This window comes from Empidonax traillii, unplaced genomic scaffold (genome assembly GCF_003031625.1).
Source record: "Empidonax traillii isolate 1590-97213 ecotype Southwest subspecies unplaced genomic scaffold, ASM303162v1 scaffold206:size1282135, whole genome shotgun sequence".
Classification (NCBI taxonomy): Eukaryota; Metazoa; Chordata; class Aves; order Passeriformes; family Tyrannidae; genus Empidonax; species Empidonax traillii.
This window is the reverse complement of record NW_020955399.1, coordinates 667,630-686,860: the sequence shown is the minus strand read 5'-3', so window position 1 is coordinate 686,860 and position 19,231 is coordinate 667,630. Positions and strand designations below refer to the sequence as shown.

Genomic DNA, 19,231 nt, shown 5'->3' with positions numbered 1-19,231 from the left:
CAGCTTGTAAAAACTCTAGTATTTAAGAGGTTGACTTATGAAAGCCTGATATCTATTAATAAAAAGACAGTTTCAGTGAATCAAGGTCTTCAGAAGGTGTTACTGGTCTTGCACTGGACACTCTGCAGCATTTCCAGGATATATACCCAAATTCTTGGCCTGAATTATTTTTGATGAAGACAGAGTCAGTAATCTCTCCTCTTATAATTTCTAAATTAGGTTACTATAAATCATGGATTTATGACAAATGAGATAAACATTCCCAAAATACCCTTTGGCAAAATGCTTTTGGACTGCAATTTTGCCAGATTTTTATTTGTCTGCAAAATTGTCAGTCTATAGTGTACAGAGGCATCATTTAGGTTCTGTCATATTGCACAAAAATGCTTTGATGTGTAGCTCTTCCTATTTGTACAGGTTGTGCATATCAGTGAGTCTCCAACTGCTATGCAGAAAACTCCTAAAAGTCTGTAGGTTTTAGTATAATATTTCTGAAGCTTTTCATTCTGTCACAGGAACTGCCTCAAATAGGCAACAGAATTCTGTAACCCTCCACTTCAAACTACGCCTGCCCAAATTTAAAGACTTTTTTACAGGTTAAGATTACCAGTTTGGATTTATTTCTACATCAAAGTATTTATCTGATTCCTCAAAACAGAATAAAACAAAATTTAAAAGCTGCAGTTAGTTTCTGAAGTTGAATTTAAAATGTCCTATTACTTTATTACAAGGATACCACAACTCCCAGTGGAGCAATGCTACTTGGTAAGATCTAATAAGGATGATGACCAAATTGGCTTTGACTGCATAAACCAATACTAAAAACTGTTTTCACATCTACATGCTGAAGCTTGCCAGATTTTATAAACCAAATATAAATTATTTCAGACAAACAGAAAGCAAATTATTAACAGAGAATTTCATTTATATAAGACAGAGCAGAAAAGAACAAGAGAGACTAATCTGAGGAACAATTTTTTAGCGTGTCAGAAGTACGGTTTCTGTTAGAAATGCACAAATTATGCCATGCAGTGCTTATAAATTAACAGAAAAAGTACTATAGAAGTGAAGTCCTGCTGTGTCAAATATGCCACACAATTTTTGTTCTGATAATAGCTATTTAGGTTAGGGCGTGACTTTTCTCTGATATAGCTGTGCTAGTACAACCCCTAGTGTGGACACAGTTTACTGCCATGAAGGCATTATATTCATACCACTTATAAAGCTTGTTCCTAAGCAGTAAAAGTATTAGGTAATACACTGTTATTTTAGCACAGCTACAACCACAACGGGAGGGCTGAGAGAGAAAAAGAGAGGGCAGTAGGTGATGCTACTTTACAACATACTGGGCCAGATGAACAGATGTGGTTTTTGTGTAGAGAAGCCGTGTGGTACATGTCTTTCCTCCCACCTCCCTCCATAATCCTGATGTTAATCAGGATCATGATGGATGATATTACAAAACAGTTATTCAATTTAAATGGAAACATTGCTCATTGCTTCTTAATGTTTATTTTAAGAAATATTCATATAAAATGTTAATAACAGGCAGTCATAAGAAATACTGACACCTTGATATTAGTCCTAACCAAGCAATAAAGATACGAAAAAGAGACATAAGGATAAAAGAGAATAAGACCAAAGACATATACTCCCTGTAAATTCCCTAACTGATGCAAGTTCATTCTTGAAGAGCTTTATAAATACCAGTATATGATAAATAATTACCTACATTTATTTGACATATATGTATCTCATGATCCTAAATTGTACATGTGGGGATTTGCCTATTCTGACACACCTGAACAATTTTAATCCCTTTTTAGAAGTTACTACATATAAAAGAAAAAATATCTTCAAAACTAAAATTTATCCACACCACAATTAAAAATACAATTATACCCCAAGAAACAGTAAACTTACTCTCAATATCAAACATGATTCTTTCCTTTTAAAACAGAAAAAAAGCATCATTTAATACAGAATAGCATGAAAATACTCATACATTATTGTCTCTCTACTTAAAAAAAAAAAACAAAAAAAAAACAAAAAACCAAACATCTATTATGAACAGATGGTGGCCAAGGAAGGTATCAGCTCTGTCTCTTAGCCAGAAGGTCAGGTCATGGCTGAGAGACCAAAGAACAATTACTGTTTGCTATTCAGTGCCATATAAGATAAAACATTTCAAGTTTTTCTTTAAATACAAAGCTAGATGTGATTGAGCTGTTTTCATTTCATTTACATGAAATAGTTTGCAGTTACTTATTAACATTCCTTAAAATTTGATTTAAAAAAACCACAGCAACAACAACAGAACAACGCAAAAATGAATAAACACTTTTCTTAGGTTGCCTTTGAACATGTTAAATAATACTAGGACTTATCCAGAACTATCTGGATTCCTAGAGCCACAGCTATAAAACAGCTGCTAGATACTGAGTCTGAGAATTTCAAAATGGTTTGTTTTCCCTATTTTTTTAGGAACCAACGATCATATTTGAACAACATAATTATGTAATTACTGAATTATCTAATCTTTATCTAATTATCTAATAATCTTTGCTGATAGGAACTCCCCCTCACATCACTTCACTTTATATCAAATTTTAAATCACCACATTTTGGTGTACTCATACCCACACTGATTAAAATATCAGTATGTCAATACACGAGGTTAAAATATTTTGTTAAATTTTGCAATTTGTTCAAAAGGCAATCCTGAAGCAAGTTGGAGAACAGGATATAAAATCCAAGATACTTCTTCAAGTATCTTATTAAACACATCCTGTTTTATTTGTATGCCAAGATTATGCCAACTCTTTTATCTGTGATATCTGTCAAGGCACAGACGACAAGCTTGTTTTTTGTTTCTCAGTGTCCTTAGGCCTAAAGGATGAGAGACCAAAAAAAAAAAAAAAACCCGCACCAAAAAACCCCACCAACAAAAAACCAACAACAACAAAAAAAAACAACCCTGAAAAGAAAATGCTTTAAGACCTCTGTTTTTCTGCACCGTAGGAATTTCTACACATGTTGAAGGGTTATTTTATCTAATAAGCTCCTACTTTGGACTTTAGTATCCTTTCATTATAATTTGAATTAATAATTGCTTCCAGACCAAGCTTGCACTTTATTAAGTTAATAAACTTATCGCCCTGTAAGAAACTTTGGGGGGAACTGGTAAATAAAAATATAATTTTAGAATTACTGCATTTTTTCCCTACATATATTTATACACAGGGAATGATGTGTTCAGTTATTTACAAGAAAAAGAATGATTCAAAACCTGTTGGATAGGCTGCCCTTATAACAAAATGCATATTAAAAAAATTACCCTCACGTGCATCTTACATATCTGTGTATTCAGAAGATACCCATTCATGTGCAAAACACATCTCTGAAGGAATAACTAAAAGTTTGAAGTCCTAGAGAAAAAAAATGGATAGAATTTCAACAAAATGGGCACTTCAAAAAATACAGATTACACCTGTTCAAGCTGTTTGCCAAGTATGTTGCAGGTTACTCTAATAATCCTTCTTACTGCATGGGATGTTTTCTCAGAGACTACCTGTAAGGCATACACTGGTTTTTGTATTATTATAAACCCCAGTTTTAGATAAGCAACAGTTAATGCCAAGTGGAATTTTTCTACAGTTATTTTTTTCTAGAAGGTTACTTTTGTTTTGTTTTTGTTTTTTTTTTTAAACTTCTGTGAATCGCAGTATTCATTAACCTTGAATCTTTAAAGAAACTGGAAGATAAATTATTTTCATTTTTAGCATCCTTATGTTATGCTTAGAGTCTTTAATGTTCTGTCAGGCTGCATGTATAGGTAATTATGTGTGGATTTATTTGTGAGAAAAAGTGTATGAACATATGTATACAGTACATACAATTTAAGTACTTCGTATAAATACATATGATAGAGTAATTCTATATGAAAGCATGTGATGAGTAATACGCAAAACTGAACAGACTAGGGCTGAAAACAAGATTAAGAAAACCAAGAGGTATTTATTTAGCAGTAATAGCTGGCTTTTTGCCATTAATTTAGAAACCATTTAACACTAATAAATGACCACTATTAGAAAAATGAATCATTCCAGCTTCTGAAATAACCCTACTTAGGCTACTAGTAACTGCAAAGTTATAGCAGTATTATCTCTTACCTGGTCCTTAATTTCAAGCTCCCTTATAGTTTTTGTTCTGTACTCTCTGAGCTCCTTTTCTGCCTCATCCTTCTTCATTTTGGTTTGATTCAACTGATAGCGCATTTCTCCACACACCTGTTAGATTACACAGACAACATGATCTGTAGCTTGAAGGGTAGACCAGGGTTTGCAATTAGATCTTTTGGTGCCCTCTACAGGTCATTGATAGGCAACATATTTTAAATTTACAGATATTTTAAGTCTGCTATGATGAATGTTTTTATATAAAAAGGTGGATCTGAGTTCTTTATATAATCATTAACTTTGAAATATGCAGTACCTTCTAGATTCAAATATATTTGGATCAAGCTTTTGCTAAGTATAAATATTTATGTTGTAAATATACGCCACTAAATAGAGTTAAAATACAGTTGCTGGTTTTATATTCTTCTTCCATTCTCTGTAAAATCCCAAGAAAGTCTACGTCAACACTTCAAAATCTAGAAATAAAGGATGTATCACACTCCTATATAAAGGTGTATTTTCTTAATGTGCCAATTTTTAACTGTTAAGAAAGAAATTTAGATGTTAACTACAATAATTTTCAAAGTTTGATCAGAGCTTTACAGACTTATGGCAAACTTTAAATTCTTTAAAAAACAATGCCTAATTTAAATATATCCATAGTCCAGAAGAAATGGATCAAAGCAACATTTATAGAAATCACTTCCCCACAGGACAACTATTCTCTGCTGTTGGAGTGTTTGTCATGTTGTCTCCTCAATCCTTTCTACCTGAGGGCTTGTCATCTTCCATGAGTATGGGGAGGGGTTAAGAGAAAGTGAAAAAGAAATAAAAAAAGAACAAAACAAAACAAAAAAATTCCTCCCACATAACTTTCTTTACTGTTGTGCAGGAATTTTTTTCAATTTCTCAGTCAAAGCTGTCCCCTTTTTGTGCCATCACCTCCAGTTTGTGCCTGTTCATTTCACCTTAATTAACCAAAGATAAATACATGAACATTCCCTAATGAGAATGCAAATGTGTTTATTCACAGCTCCTCTTAGACAACTTTCTTTCCAGCTCACTCTATTTTCCTGCGTTGCTTACATTCTTTCAGCAGACTTGCTTCCTAAATGAGCACCCTTTAAGTTGCTGCTGCAATCCTCTGTGCTTCTCAAAAATGCTCTCACATATTCTACAACCGAAATTAATTTCTATTTTCAGTCTTATACCTCTTCTCATTTTCACTATTTTTTTTCTCCTTCTTCTTAAAAAAAAAAAAAAAAAGGTAGGGAAAAAGTAAACACGCATCCTGTAATGAAATCACTCTAGGAAAAAACTAATCCAACTGTTGCAACTTTTAAGAAGTAACATCACTTATAAATGCAAGGGACAGCTTGTGAACTTAGCCACTGCAAACAGTGCAAAGCAGCAAATGCTCTAAAGAATGACAAACTTCTAAAGCATATTTTTAAACACTAAAATATCATATGCAACTAAAAAAAAAATCATAATATGCAATGGCATAGCTTGTAGACCCTGTCTCTTTCTACCTCCTCCTTCCTTTAGGTGAAGAATGTAGCAAAATGCAATATGTCACTTCCTCCACATAAAATTAAAGAAATACAGCAATCCTCGCCTTCAGCTCCTCCACAGACTGTACAAAGTGAATAACACAGAAGAATCAGCAGATGGTGCTGTCCTAATAACAGATTTTTCAGTCTCCTCAGGAATGAAGGAAATTTTTTCCCCCCTGACTTCTGTTACATGAGGAAAAAAATATTTCAGCCAAAACTCAAAAGTGTTGCTATTTGCCATTTTTAATAATGGCAAACTCAGTTTGGAAACAAGGAGTCAGATTCACAACAAAGATGTCGCTTACATGGCCAATGGAAAATGTGGGGGTGATCCACATAGTCCTGCCAGATCAATAGTCAGGGCGTTCCTCCAGGATTTTTGAGACTTTTCAGTTCAGTATAGTGACACAAATGAAGCTTTCCAGTCTCTTAGGATAGTGCAGTTAAAACAGAATATAGGCTATTGCAAGGTGACCACCTATTCAACTTCGTACTGATTAACCTTAACTGAAGCAGGGACTGGAACCACAGTAGCACTCTCCTGAGAGATAGCTTCAAATCAGCAGGCTACAATATTATTCTTTTCAGATCAATAAATATTTATACCTACTACCTGCTCTTCACCTCTGTAAGTGGTGCTAGTCATCTGTAAACACAGCCTGGAAGACTAAAAGTGTGTTTCAGAAATGGTAAATCAAACCATTCTGACGTGCTTAAAATACTCATTTGTCTTTCAGCTGAAATGGACTTAAAATTTTTAGTAACTTGCAATGAGTTTTTGCTGTGAATTTTCAGCAATACTTTCACTTACTTCTACCAGCTGGGGAAGCAGGGGAAGACAGAAACTGTTGAAAACCTTTCCAGAAATCTCTAGAGGCCTAAAGAACCTTGCACTTAACAGCTGAGAAGGTAGGATAGGCCCTAAAGATAATTGGTAAGGTATACAGACATTTTGAGAGGCTGTAACAAAGTGTTTTTTTCATTCTCATGTTAACCCATATAAAGTTCTAATAGATTGAGAAACGTGCAAAATAAAGCACACAAAAGTGATACACCTACACTAGACAGATGTTAAGCTATAATTCTTAATTAGAAGAAAGATGTCCTTGTAAGGGACATAGAATCAGTGTTAATGAATAAAGGAGTATACTACACACAAAGTCTAAAGGAAAGTATTCGACAAACAGTGATTTGATACAGCTCCCTTTATTTTAGCACTGCATGTCCCAGAGGTAGCCATTAAAGACTATGTTGTCTCATTCAGACCAAATGCAATTTTTACTGAATTTTTAAATAGTTTTAAATAGTATTAAATAGTGATCTACACAGACTGCAAAGTAGAAAAGTTAGCTTTTGCATGACAAGGGGCCTAGGCAAGCTGAAAAGGTTATCTTTTTACTCCTACAGCTGTGCCTGTGGGATATTCAGATGAAGCCCACATTATCACACGTTCTTTACCAAAACAGGAAAATGGAGAAAGAAAAAATTCTCATCTTTCAGGTCACAGTGATAAGGAAAACCAAGCTCAGTACTCACTTATAAATGTGCTTACCTTATTCATCTCCATTTCATGAAATGCAAGGTGATCCCGTGATTGTTCTAACTGGTTAACTAGAGAGTTCTTTTCACTTGTAATTTTCTTCATTTGAGCCTCCAAAACGGCCACATTCTCAGACAAGGCTGTCACCTGCAAAAAGTCCAAGAACACTGTAATGACACAATTTAACCAACCATAGACCTAAATTTTGTGGGAAGCTCTCCTTAAAATTAACTGTATGTAGACAAAATACATAGAATTATAAATGCAATAAAAAATAAGTATGTACAATAAAATTTATCATGTATTATAAATAATAGAATATGGCTAAATTATTATAACAATAGGTTTGTAATTTTGAATTAATTTATGATACAGTAGTTTATTTGAAACTTTTCATCAACTGGACTAGTCTCCAGGAATTTTAAGTATGGACAAAGTGTCACAAGCAGCTGGCTGCATTAGTTTTGCAGCTGTAAGAGTACTATTGATCACTTTCTTATCCATCCTTAAGTAGATTGCTTTAAAATAAACCATGTTCTCCCAGCTAAAGAAAACGCTTATTGCAACCACAGACTTCAAATTAATTTTCAATTTCAGAAAACATTTCAGCACTATAGATCAAAGCACAATGTTGTACAAAACCCATATAGAAACAGTATATTAAAAATTCTAATGTAATCCAGATGAAGTTTTGCTGAACGGTAGAAAAATGTAACAATAAAACAGAGGCAGTAAAACTTCAGCTATTTAGCCCTGAAGCTTACTAATATAAGTGGAAATAACGGTGTCTGACAGTTCTAGGTTAACTTACAGAAATTCAAAGCCAAACCTAGAGGATTATATATTCATAACTAATTTTCACTTCTTATACATCCACCTGACTTACGTATCATGCCAATTCTCTCCTTCAAACAAATAATTTCACAAAGTGAGTGATAAAATATTCGTATGAAGTTTGACTTGATGCACACTATACCATTTCTATCCCATTAATCCTAAAACATAAAAGTAGCTAATAATATGTAGGTGTATATCATTAATACAGAACATAGCTTTCTACCAAATCATCCCATATCTTTAATTGCCAAGCATGATGTCATCATAGCGTCGCTATATGTTCTTTAATGTGTATGCAGTATTTAAAAATAAGGACTACAACTCCTTAAAGTGGGAATCAGTTTCAGTAAAACACATCTCAGTGAGTGATGAAATATAAAGTAATGTGATGACATGGAGTGAAATATTCTACCAAAAAGAAGTATGAAACGCTTATCTAACAGGCTGTATTTTGGAGTGAATACCCTGTAATAAAACAACTCTGCAGCTAAAGAATTAACTTCATAAGAGGGATAATATGACAGATAGCAGGGGGTTAAGGGATTGCTTAATAATGTCTCATTGTCTCCAGAGTAAGGTTATTTTTTTTATTTCAGTTTCCCCGGCAACAGATTTCTGATGATCAGTTCACTTACTTAAATATCACTTAGTCCTTATCACCGTGCTTAATTCCTGTTTTTATAGCTGGTACTGGATTCAAAGGCTTTGACTTCCTGTAGCAACTTAGGATATTATTCCACCATCTCATAATACCAGAAATACCACCAGATCACCTTAGTTCCCTGTTTATGTTAGTGGTTTTCCAGTCATTTTACAAGCAACAACACTGCTAAAAAACCTTCCCACCCCCCCTTTTTTTTTTTAAACACCCTTAATTAGTTTATCCTGTTCAGTCTGTGCTCTCTGAATTTTTAGAAATAAGCCATACAGTTCATAAGAGTCCCAAAATATGGAAAAAGCCTAAAGTCAGCAGAGAAATTCACTCCATTGTTTCTAAATCTCCACCAGAAAATAGTTGAAGAGGTTGCACGTCAAGCAAGCATGAAAGCCGCTAATCCATGAAGTATTTATCTCTCTACATTTTTTTCCCTTTTCAATCACCTTAGAAGTGCCTCCTCTATCATGTCTCACAGGCTTTACTGCTGTTAGCATGAGGTTTTCTCTGTAGACTCCATCGGGCAGAAAATCTTTATGTTTTATATTCAAATTGAACTACCATTCAGAAGTCTAAAACAAGGTTATCAAGACTACCACAATGGTCACGGCATAAATGATAAGACAGATTCTCTCTCAGAGAGTTTATAAACATCAGTAAAAGTGAGAAAAGAGATTCCAACACATTTCTGCAGGTGGGAAAACTGAGCATATGATAAGATGACTCTGAAATTATGATATCATAACATTAATGTATATGTAAGATCAAAGCAGCAAAGAATCCTAAATTTGACATGTGCTAACTTCTGAATGTTTGATTTGCCAAGCTAAATAATTTTTATAAAAGAGATATGTACAAACCTTGTGTCACACGTTAGTTAACCCTTTCCTACTTTGACAAAGTGCATTAGAAAATAGTATGCAAACTAAAAGAAAGGGCATAACACCAATAACCTAGTATGTATGCAGCGACACAGCATAAAACCCAGTCATTCAAAGGATCACTTATCCACCACTGCTTTAAAGCAACGGTAGAAATGACTTAGTGATCCCTCAAACCCAAAACTGAAAATGAAAGACAAGCAAACAGAAAGTTTAAAGAGGATGATACACTCATCCTAATACACAAGCAGGAAAAGAACCAAATTCATACCATTGCTGCCAATTCCTCCTTTTCTTTCTTCATTTCCTCCCGCACTGCTTCTTTTTCATTAGCCCTCTCATTTAGCTGAGCAGCCAACTCCCTTTCAAGAGAATTCTTCTGCCGTTCCACCTCACTTTTCAGTTGCTCACAGTGGACTAGAGCCTAAAAAAATACAATTATTTTCTGATGTGGAAGAAAACGAAAATTTTTGAACAAATACAGTATGTATCTAATGCCGTCAGAGAAACCAATTTGCTACAAGAAAGGTCATCTTTTTTATTTTTTATGTAGTTATTATGATGTTTATACATACCCTATTGTGTTAACATCTAAAACAGGATTAAGAAAATTAAAATAGATGTATATATTTGTATGTATATACATGTCCTACTGCATAAACATAACAAAACTAATTGCTTTTAAGAGCCATGGTAAAGATAGAAGCATTTTCAAATAAATAGCTGTTCTTCTAAAACTATGATTATTTGCCTTGCATTTAAAATTCCTGAGTGCACATCACTAGAATCAGTCTCCAATATTTGATTCCTTAAAAGTACTGTGGTTACTGCCTAACTGCATAATTTAGGAAAAACATATGGAAAAATTAATAAAATGTATGCACTTGCACTTGTTCTGCCCCTGAAGTGCATTACTGAGTGCAGAACACTAAGAAGAAACCTGAAAGAAGTAAGGATAAATACAATTTTTTCAAACTTTTTTTCTTTAATTTCAGGTTTGTAAAAAATTAATTCTACTAAAAACCTCATAAAAGTACTGCTCAATTTGAGGTTCTAAAACAACAGGTTATAGATGCGTTTTCTACCAAAAAAGAAGAAACATAAGTTAAAGAAGACTCTCAAAACACTATCTTATAAAAAAGCTAGGGAAACAAATATATTTATGAATGTTTGCTGCCTTATCTCTGCCGAAGTGATAGAATGAGTTTAAATCAGAAACACCCTCCTCTCATAAAAGTAAATCCAGCTATTCAAAGCACCCTACAGGCAGCTTTGCTAGCCCACAAGTAAACTAGACTTCATTTCATCGTTTCACTGATACTCAGGATATCCTGTTCCAAAGAAGCTAGAGTAACCTCCTTTTAGGAATCATACAGTATTAAACTGCTTATTTTCTTTTACTCAAAGCCAAAACCCTGCACTCAGTTTCATGGCATTGGGCTGTTCATTAGAAGCAAGTTAAGTGATAATATTTTAGAGAATGCTCTAAAAGTCTGCAGTAGTTTTATGTCAATTCTCTGAGACCCTTCACAGAATCCCTTTTCATATCACCAGTCTACTTTGGTGAAGTACCATTGTTTTGACTACAGAGTGAGCAATTCAAACAATTATTCTTTTATGCCATTTATGTTGAAAATACATTCCTGATTTTCCTTCAACTCTGTAAAATCAACCTTAACAGACTTCCTCCTTGCCCTACACAACAGGCAAGGGGCCACAAACTACAGAGACAACCAAAAGGCAGAAAGAAATGGTGGTTTTAAACGATAAGCACAAGAGGCTGGACTTTTCATCAACAGGGTGATGAAACTGCAATTATAGGATTTGGAAACTTAATGTGTTAACCCCTCCCTTTTCTTATATGGACTGTTCTGCTGGATTCCATGCTAATTATCAAGAAAAACAGCATTGAAGAGTAGAATAGGACTGGGAAAAAAAAAAGATTGTTTGTAGTTACTAAGATACACCAGTATATGTAACGATGCTAAATTAATGCCGCATAAGTAAAAAATTTCTTCCTGTTTTGGAGTATCAAAAAAACCAAAATTACTATTCAGACTTGTACACAAGCAGACAGCACTTGATAAGACCCTACACGCCCATACACTTCTCTTGCAGCACTGGATGAATAATACCAAGCTGATCAATAGAGCATTTATATCAATCTTGTATGCATTTAATTAAAAAAAAAAAACCAAAACAAACCAACACTCTCTCAATTTCATAGTAATTCACTAATAATACAGTAGATGTCACTACCTATCAAGGAAATAATTTAGGTCAATATAGACTGATTGTGTATAGAACTAGAGCTAACACAAGCATTAGATCAAAACTGGTTTTAAGATTATCATTTACATAACACCAAAAACTTCCTGCAGGTAACATTAGACAGGACTTCTTATCTTCAAAGAGCTCTGATAGTTAATCAGTTCTTGCACTGCTCTTATCTGAGGCAAAAAGGAGTTGTTTGTAAGCATTTTAACTATTCTTTCCAGAGTAGGTCAGAGATGTGATGTGAAAATTATCCTCTTACATGTTATGAATACCTTTGAAAATTCTTTGAATTTATATCACCTAGTTGTGAAGCTACATCAGAATTTAAAAATTCAACGCTCCCTACAGTATTGATGAGTATTCAAGAACTCAAATACAGCATTCATGTTACTGCTTGAAACAGTCACACAGAGCAATTGTTTTAAATCTACTACATCATTTCAACATATGACAAAGGTCTAACACATACTTGTTCATTAGCATGAAAACTAACATTTGCAGTAGAACCGAACACTGAAAAGCTCTAATTTCTTGATTAATTTACCTTTATTTTTTCCAAATTGGCCTCTTCTGCCATTTGCACAGCATGTTCAACTTGCTTACAAGCATCAGATTCTCTTTGCTGCATCTCTTTCATGTTTTGTCTCAGTGAAACAAGTGCATCCATCAAGTCATCTCTTTCTCTGCATATAAAGAAAAACAAGATATTTCCTCTATATCTTAAGAGAAAAAAACCAAACACCATGTATATAAAATACTAAATATTAACAGATACAACACATAAGGATGGTGGTAAGTGAAGCAAGACTAAAATTCATTGGTTAAGAGTGAAAGACAACACATACTGCTAGCTTGGCAGATATTGAAAATATCACTTGCTTGATGATCTGTCCTTCATTTCAGAAGGATGGACCATTACAGAAAATGCCAATAATGAGAGCAGGTCTCAAGCCATTAACATACTGAAGCTGAGCACATTCTGTTGGCATTACAAAATGGGGATCCATAAAAAAAAAAAAAAAAAAAAAAAAAGGCATGTTTCTGAAAAAGCAGAATAATGCAATATGGAATTACACTGTCATTAAAGGTAAATAAGGGAAAAAATAATAAAAGGAAGGATTAGGTTCAACAAGTAATTCAGACCACTATGTATATAAAATGAAAATCTGTATCCCATCCCTTTGCCACAAACTGGAACTAAACTAATCAATAAGCCACCTTGATCCTACATCTCCCACAAATTTTTGTTAACTAAGACACTAAGATCTGTACTAAACAGTGCAGCAGAGTTGGCAAAACTGTAATACTTAACTTCACCTTTTCATTACTTTGCCATGTTAAAAACTTTTACATTAAGAGTTTTAATGTAAACTGTCTGTAGTTTAGGTGCAACTTGAGATTCTGGATGAAAACTGTTGTGTTTGGGTTTGGTTTCTTTGTTTTTTTGACATTGTGTGAAATGGTAACACATTTTTTTGTATTTGTCAGAGAACTAACAGCCATATTTTGAAATTTAATTTCTACCAGAATTGGACAAGGTTCCTTTGAAAATCCCTACTGAAGTATCTTTGGTTTTAATAAAGTGCATCACAAGCAGATGTAGATTTTAGATTTTGTTAAACCTCAAATGAGATAATGGTTTAAGATAGATAAATAGGTCAGCTCAAATATTTTCCTTCGAGCTGCCTCATAATACAAGAGGACAAGAATGTAATGAATTATAGTTTGTTCATATTTTCCAACATCTGTGACAAATAATTACTTTTCTTACAAATGTAGATTTTGAAAACTGACTATTCAGCAACAGAGCTTCCCCAGAAAATTCTTGGACTTGATATTAGGAAAATATATACAAATCCTGGCAATGGCCATCAAATGCATAGGGACATTATCCACTTGATTGACTATACATACTATGGACTACATCCCTTCAGTCTCCTTACTTCTAACAGACCCACTATTTAATCTCCAGCAGGCTCATTCTAAAACTTCAGAAATCCTATGAAGCTTCAGATATCTGACAACAAATAAATGGCTGTTTAACCAAGTTTGAAAAAGTTGCAGTGTCCTATCATTATTACTAGCAAGTAGAGAGGCAGAGTTTTTTTTCCAGATGGTTGACTAGCAGAATTCCTAAGAAAAAAAAATTTAATGCTGTTGGGGTTTCTAGATTTCATATATTCAGACTGTATAGCTGTTTTAAAAAAATTATTTAAATAAAAGTTCGAATTAAAAAAAGGTTGCAGGAAATAATTTCATTTTTTTTTATCCAACTTCTTGGATCTACTACAGATGTTTTAGGTAGGAAATCCCTACCCCAAGCACCTGACCTACTGCTGATGTACTTGAAAAGTTCCCCAAATGCAAGGAGAACAAAGTGAAGCCAGAGAAAATTCCAGCTACAGAAAGACAAGGAACTTTTGCAGGCTAAATCAAAATACACAGACTTCCACAATGTTTGTGCTGACAGAGGGAAAGACCTGTTTGTATAAAAAGTGCAGGAAAAAGACTATAAATAGCCTCATTATCTGGACAGCCCAAAGTACCATAATTACATGATAGTGACTAGCATTCTTTCCCAGTTGAAATAAGTAGAAAAACTGAATTATTGATCTCAAAATGGTTGGGACCTACATTCACTGACTTTAGCATTATGACTTCAGCTTGGGAGTGTACTGTTCCGTATGTGCCCATCTCTCTGTGAATGCAATCCAACATATTGAGACTGAAATGGTTTAATGTAAGCATCCATACTTTCAATGAAAAAGTACATACCCCCCCAAACCTACTTCGTCAGCCTTTCGATGGTCTGCACATGAACATTACAATGAGTCTGTGCAAGAACTGCCTCATGTTGTGCACATTTCAGACACAGACCACTAACCCGGCTACAATTTGCAGCTGAAACAAGTGACTTCTGCTGTTTCAGCCTTCCTTCCAAATCTTTACATGTCTTCTGAGATTCTGAAAGGTCTTTTCTAGAAAGAAGAAATAAAAAATATTATTTGCGAAATCAAACATTTCTGCAAGTTATAGTCACACCAATATACTAAAAAGAACTGTAAGAATCTCTGTAATTATTTTACACATTTCAGTAGACGAAGAAAGACTTTATTGGGAAATAACAGTTGAACTGCCCACCTAAAGTTATTAATAGAGAAAACAATATTATGGTAATTTGTTCCTTCTTCCTGTAGTATCAAAAAATTATTAGATAAAAAACTTGTAGGTTTAGATATTATCTGAACAGAGTATAAGATTCATTAGCAAGAAACTACCAGCTGTATAAATATTTCAATACTCTAAAAATTTTCTGTTTTTATTATTAATAACATCACTAACTTCATATTTATTCTCTACTCTTCAGACAAGAATCTATTCAGCGCATTCACTCTGATCCAGAGATATTCATGAACTTGAGGTCAAACAAATGTGCAGAAAGACAGGCCAAGTTTTTTACTTGTCTCCAAAATTTTTACCAGGTGCTCTGAAGAATTGTCTCCAGAATTTCCAAGCATGTGTCAGGCTGGGGAGATTGCAAGCAGTAGGAATGCTAACATCAGGAAGTTCCAGACAAACACACACTGTGCACATATAGATCAATTTGACAAATTGTGCAATGAATCCAAAGCTTTTGGTTTGTTATGCAGGCCATCTGGGCAGCACACACATAGGAAGTCTGACACATTCTGGTTGCATCGGATTTACTGTGCACATGATATATACACTGCATGCATGCTTATTTCCATCTGGAAAATCTTCTGTGCACTTTTTCCAATTTTAGTAGCTGGTCTATTAAATATAATCCACTATAACCTGAACAGAATTTGCTCTGCATATATCCTTAGACAGTCATGGTACAACAGACCTATTGTTGGAAAGCCTTGGAAAGAAATCAGCAAGTCCTGTGTAAATTCATGCTTGAAGTTAAAAACAGTCCCATTGAAAGTGATGTAATTTCTCACTTCAATTAAAATTTAGCTTTGCAGAACTTACAGTTTGAAAGATCATGCCTCTTGGGAGAAATCAAGAGGTTGAATAATGTACTTGAGGAAATTTTCAGACTTCTTTAGCCTCCTATAACTATTTCTGAGTATACATAACACTTTAAGCCAAGTGGGAAAAAAAATAAAAACAGCTGAAATTTAAGATCCTCCTTTACATTCACTAAACAACTAGCTTTGCATGTTTCAGATTTCACCACTGCAGACAGTATTATTTAAACTTGTCTCCCTACCAGTAACTCTTTTTACATAGACAGAAAAGCCTAGAGTTTTCAGATATATGAAACCACAATTTATTTAGGGAAAAGCACAAATAAACAGTCAGAAGCAGTATCATTATTGCAGGTGTACAAGTGGAAGTTCAGTCCTGAAAACCATATCTTAAAGTGGTTGCCCCTTCCTCTGTTTTTCCATAATTTGCTACCTATTCAAACCTTGAATATTTTGAGGAGTACATGAAGACTAACTTTCAAATATTTTTGTGTTTAAAGATATGGAAGTTACACAACTGGAAACACTGCCTACAAACCTTAAAATTATATTTTCCTGCTCCAAAATCATTACATAGCCTAAACTAGTTTGATGCTTAAGATCTCTGAAATTTGCAATATAAAAGATTAGTAAAAGATTGCTAATTACGGAAGGCCTCACACAAGATACAATTTTAACTGCTCTTTTTTTCTTTGATGTACCTTAGCAGACATGGTGTTTATCTGAGGAAAGAGGGTAAAACTGATAAAGACATCTTATATTGCTACTGTTACTATAAAGCAGCAATATATTCAATTTTTTTTTTTCTGCATTTATATTTGAGAAAACTTTCCACAAAACCAGCTTTCAGGGACACTGTCAGAAAACACAACACTCAGGCATTCACGCATTCTCCTAGTTAAATTCAGATCAAGAGTGGTTCATACTGTTATGGGGTCATTAACAATCATTTTAAGGAAAAAGTAAACATTTCACTTTACCTTAGAGACTGTATTTGAGCATCAAGGATATTGACTCTTTCTTGATAAAGAAGTTTTAGATTCTCCTTTAGAAAAGATGGGAGAAAAGAAGTGTCTTTGGCTTTCTTCATAATAGTCTTTACAAATAAACCTAGACTTTTCCCCTGAGAAAATAAACTTATTGAAACACTAGTGGCAGAGAAACCTAAATATTTCACACTTCTGAATGTCTACAAAATGAACAACCCTCCCATTTTCTTATTTCTATATATCTAGCCAAAACTCATATGGTAAACTGTTTCAGCTCCAACTGTAGCCCTCTAAAATGCTTTACCCAAACTGATGACCATATCCTGAGTTTGTTCTTGCTTTCCCGTAAATCAGAAGATATTAAAGAGGAATTCTGATGAACTGGAAGTACACAGGCTATTTATTTATAACACAGTGTATAATACAGTGAGTTACTTTTATTACCTGGTGAAGAACAAAGTATATGAATCAACCACACTCATGTTAAATGCAATGGTGATAACAAATCAGAGAAAGCACTAAAATTTTAGCTCACTATGACACTTAGAAAAAAGTCACAATCAACATGATTCTCTTGCTTTATATGTGACAGATGAAGAAAAGTGCAATCACTGTAAAACCTAGCTTTCAAATAACTGCAGGCAAAAAGGATCACTGAGAAGGTTTTCAGCTCTAAAATAATAGCACAAAAATAAGAAAACTATATTTTTTAGTGAAAAAAATTAATAAATAAATTTAATTGAAGAATTACAGTACTCTAAACATTTTAGAGTGCACATATGCACATGGATAAAAAATACCAAAACTTTTCAGTTAACCAAGCTTTTTTCCCAAGAGACAGCAATGCCACCCCACTACTCCAGAGCAAAAGGAAAATTAATATCTTGCCAAACTAAAAATACAGGATAGAGAAAACATCATCTCTAAATCACTAGGATACCTCTGTATGTCTAAAAGCGAAAAGCATGTAATTTAGCTCAGGGAAAGCAGACCGCACAAATCTACTTTTGTACCTCACTGAGCCTGTGCTGTACCAGAAGCAGAACAACTCATTACAAAAGAGCTTGTGTAGAAGGCTACATAAATTAGACCAGCTAGTTCCCACCTGCTTGGACATTGTGTTACTGCTAAGAATCTCCAAAGTACAATGGAGCCATCATCTTTAAACAACTTATCTGTGGAAAGTCAACATCTGCAGATACAACCTGCCATCTGTATCTAACTGCATAATATTAATTAAGGCATAATGAGAAGATGAGGTTTAAGAGCATAAAATCTGAGGTCAGATTAAGGTTCAGTCAACCAAAACTCCTCCTGTGTCTGTTACAAAATTAATCATCAGAACTGCAGCAACAATAAGGGACTGAAAGTTTTTGCAAAGGTAGGACTCTGTGAAGAAAGTTTATACCAACCAGTTCTACAGGCCATTTTTCTATGCCTCCAGCAACTGCTGTAACAAAAGCCTGATCTTTGTTACGTGCTGGTGATGAGGTGACAGGCTGGCACGTGCTAAAGTCTTTACCACCTGCAGGCCAGGAGTTCTGAGTATTTGCCTAAAACAAAAATATTAATGCTTCAGTTATAATTATGCAGGCTGCTTCTTTAAACAAACGCTACTTATGTAAGTATTGAATCTTACAAATTTCAGTAGAATATAAGAACCAATAAACAAGTTAATTAGGTTAGCAACCTACAATAATTGAGTTACCCAAGGAAATCCATGTTTGCAAATTCTCATTAAATTTTGACTAAAATTCAGTTAGCAGATAACCATTTGTATAGCCTTCCATAAAAAGAATCAGGTCATGTCCCTGAGCATTGATTAAAATGACAAAAACTAAAAACTTACCGAGGCATCTAGAAGAGTTTGTTCTCTCAGTGTGTATTCTGCAGTTAAGAATTTCAGTTTCTGATGAAGTTCCTCATTTTCAAGTACAACTGCTTGTACTTGATCTTTCATCCCAGAGAGCTCCTCCTATAGTATAAAGAATCAGCATGTAAAAGGCTCCTTGAGACAGCTATCAACACTGGAATACATCTTGAGACTAAAATCTAGATTAACATTCTCAACTGTTTTAACCCTTTTAAGAGGGAGTAAGAATACTCAAAAGATACATGGTATTTTTGCAGCTTGAATTTCCATGTAACTACTTTAAAAAGAAAAAAAAAAAGCTTATTTGTATTAGGACTAAAAATCCCCTAAAGACCCTTAAACACCAGAGACTAAGATACATGGTAAGGGATCTACTGAACTGCATTTGGCTCAGTTTTGGTCATTACAACAAGCAATCTCAAATCAAAATTAAGTTACTTTTAAAGCAGT

The 19,231-nt window shown here is 34.1% G+C and overlaps 1 protein-coding gene across 7 annotated transcripts in view; it reads right to left on the bottom strand.

The window, feature by feature from the left end:
• Positions 1–19,231, bottom strand: part of SDCCAG8 (serologically defined colon cancer antigen 8) — a 111,416-nt gene that overhangs the window by 79,623 nt on the left and 12,562 nt on the right. For all 7 annotated transcript variants that reach the window (XM_027887305.1, XM_027887308.1, XM_027887304.1 and 4 more), the window contains 8 exons: positions 18,758–18,883; positions 18,321–18,461; positions 16,900–16,964; positions 14,714–14,902; positions 12,469–12,607; positions 9,919–10,071; positions 7,287–7,421; positions 4,173–4,289 (listed from right to left, as the gene is read on the bottom strand). In XM_027887305.1, coding sequence (XP_027743106.1) covers positions 4,173–4,289; positions 7,287–7,421; positions 9,919–10,071; positions 12,469–12,607; positions 14,714–14,902; positions 16,900–16,964; positions 18,321–18,461; positions 18,758–18,883 — 1,065 coding nt within the window. The remainder of the gene's footprint in view (positions 1–4,172; positions 4,290–7,286; positions 7,422–9,918; positions 10,072–12,468; positions 12,608–14,713; positions 14,903–16,899; positions 16,965–18,320; positions 18,462–18,757; positions 18,884–19,231) is intronic.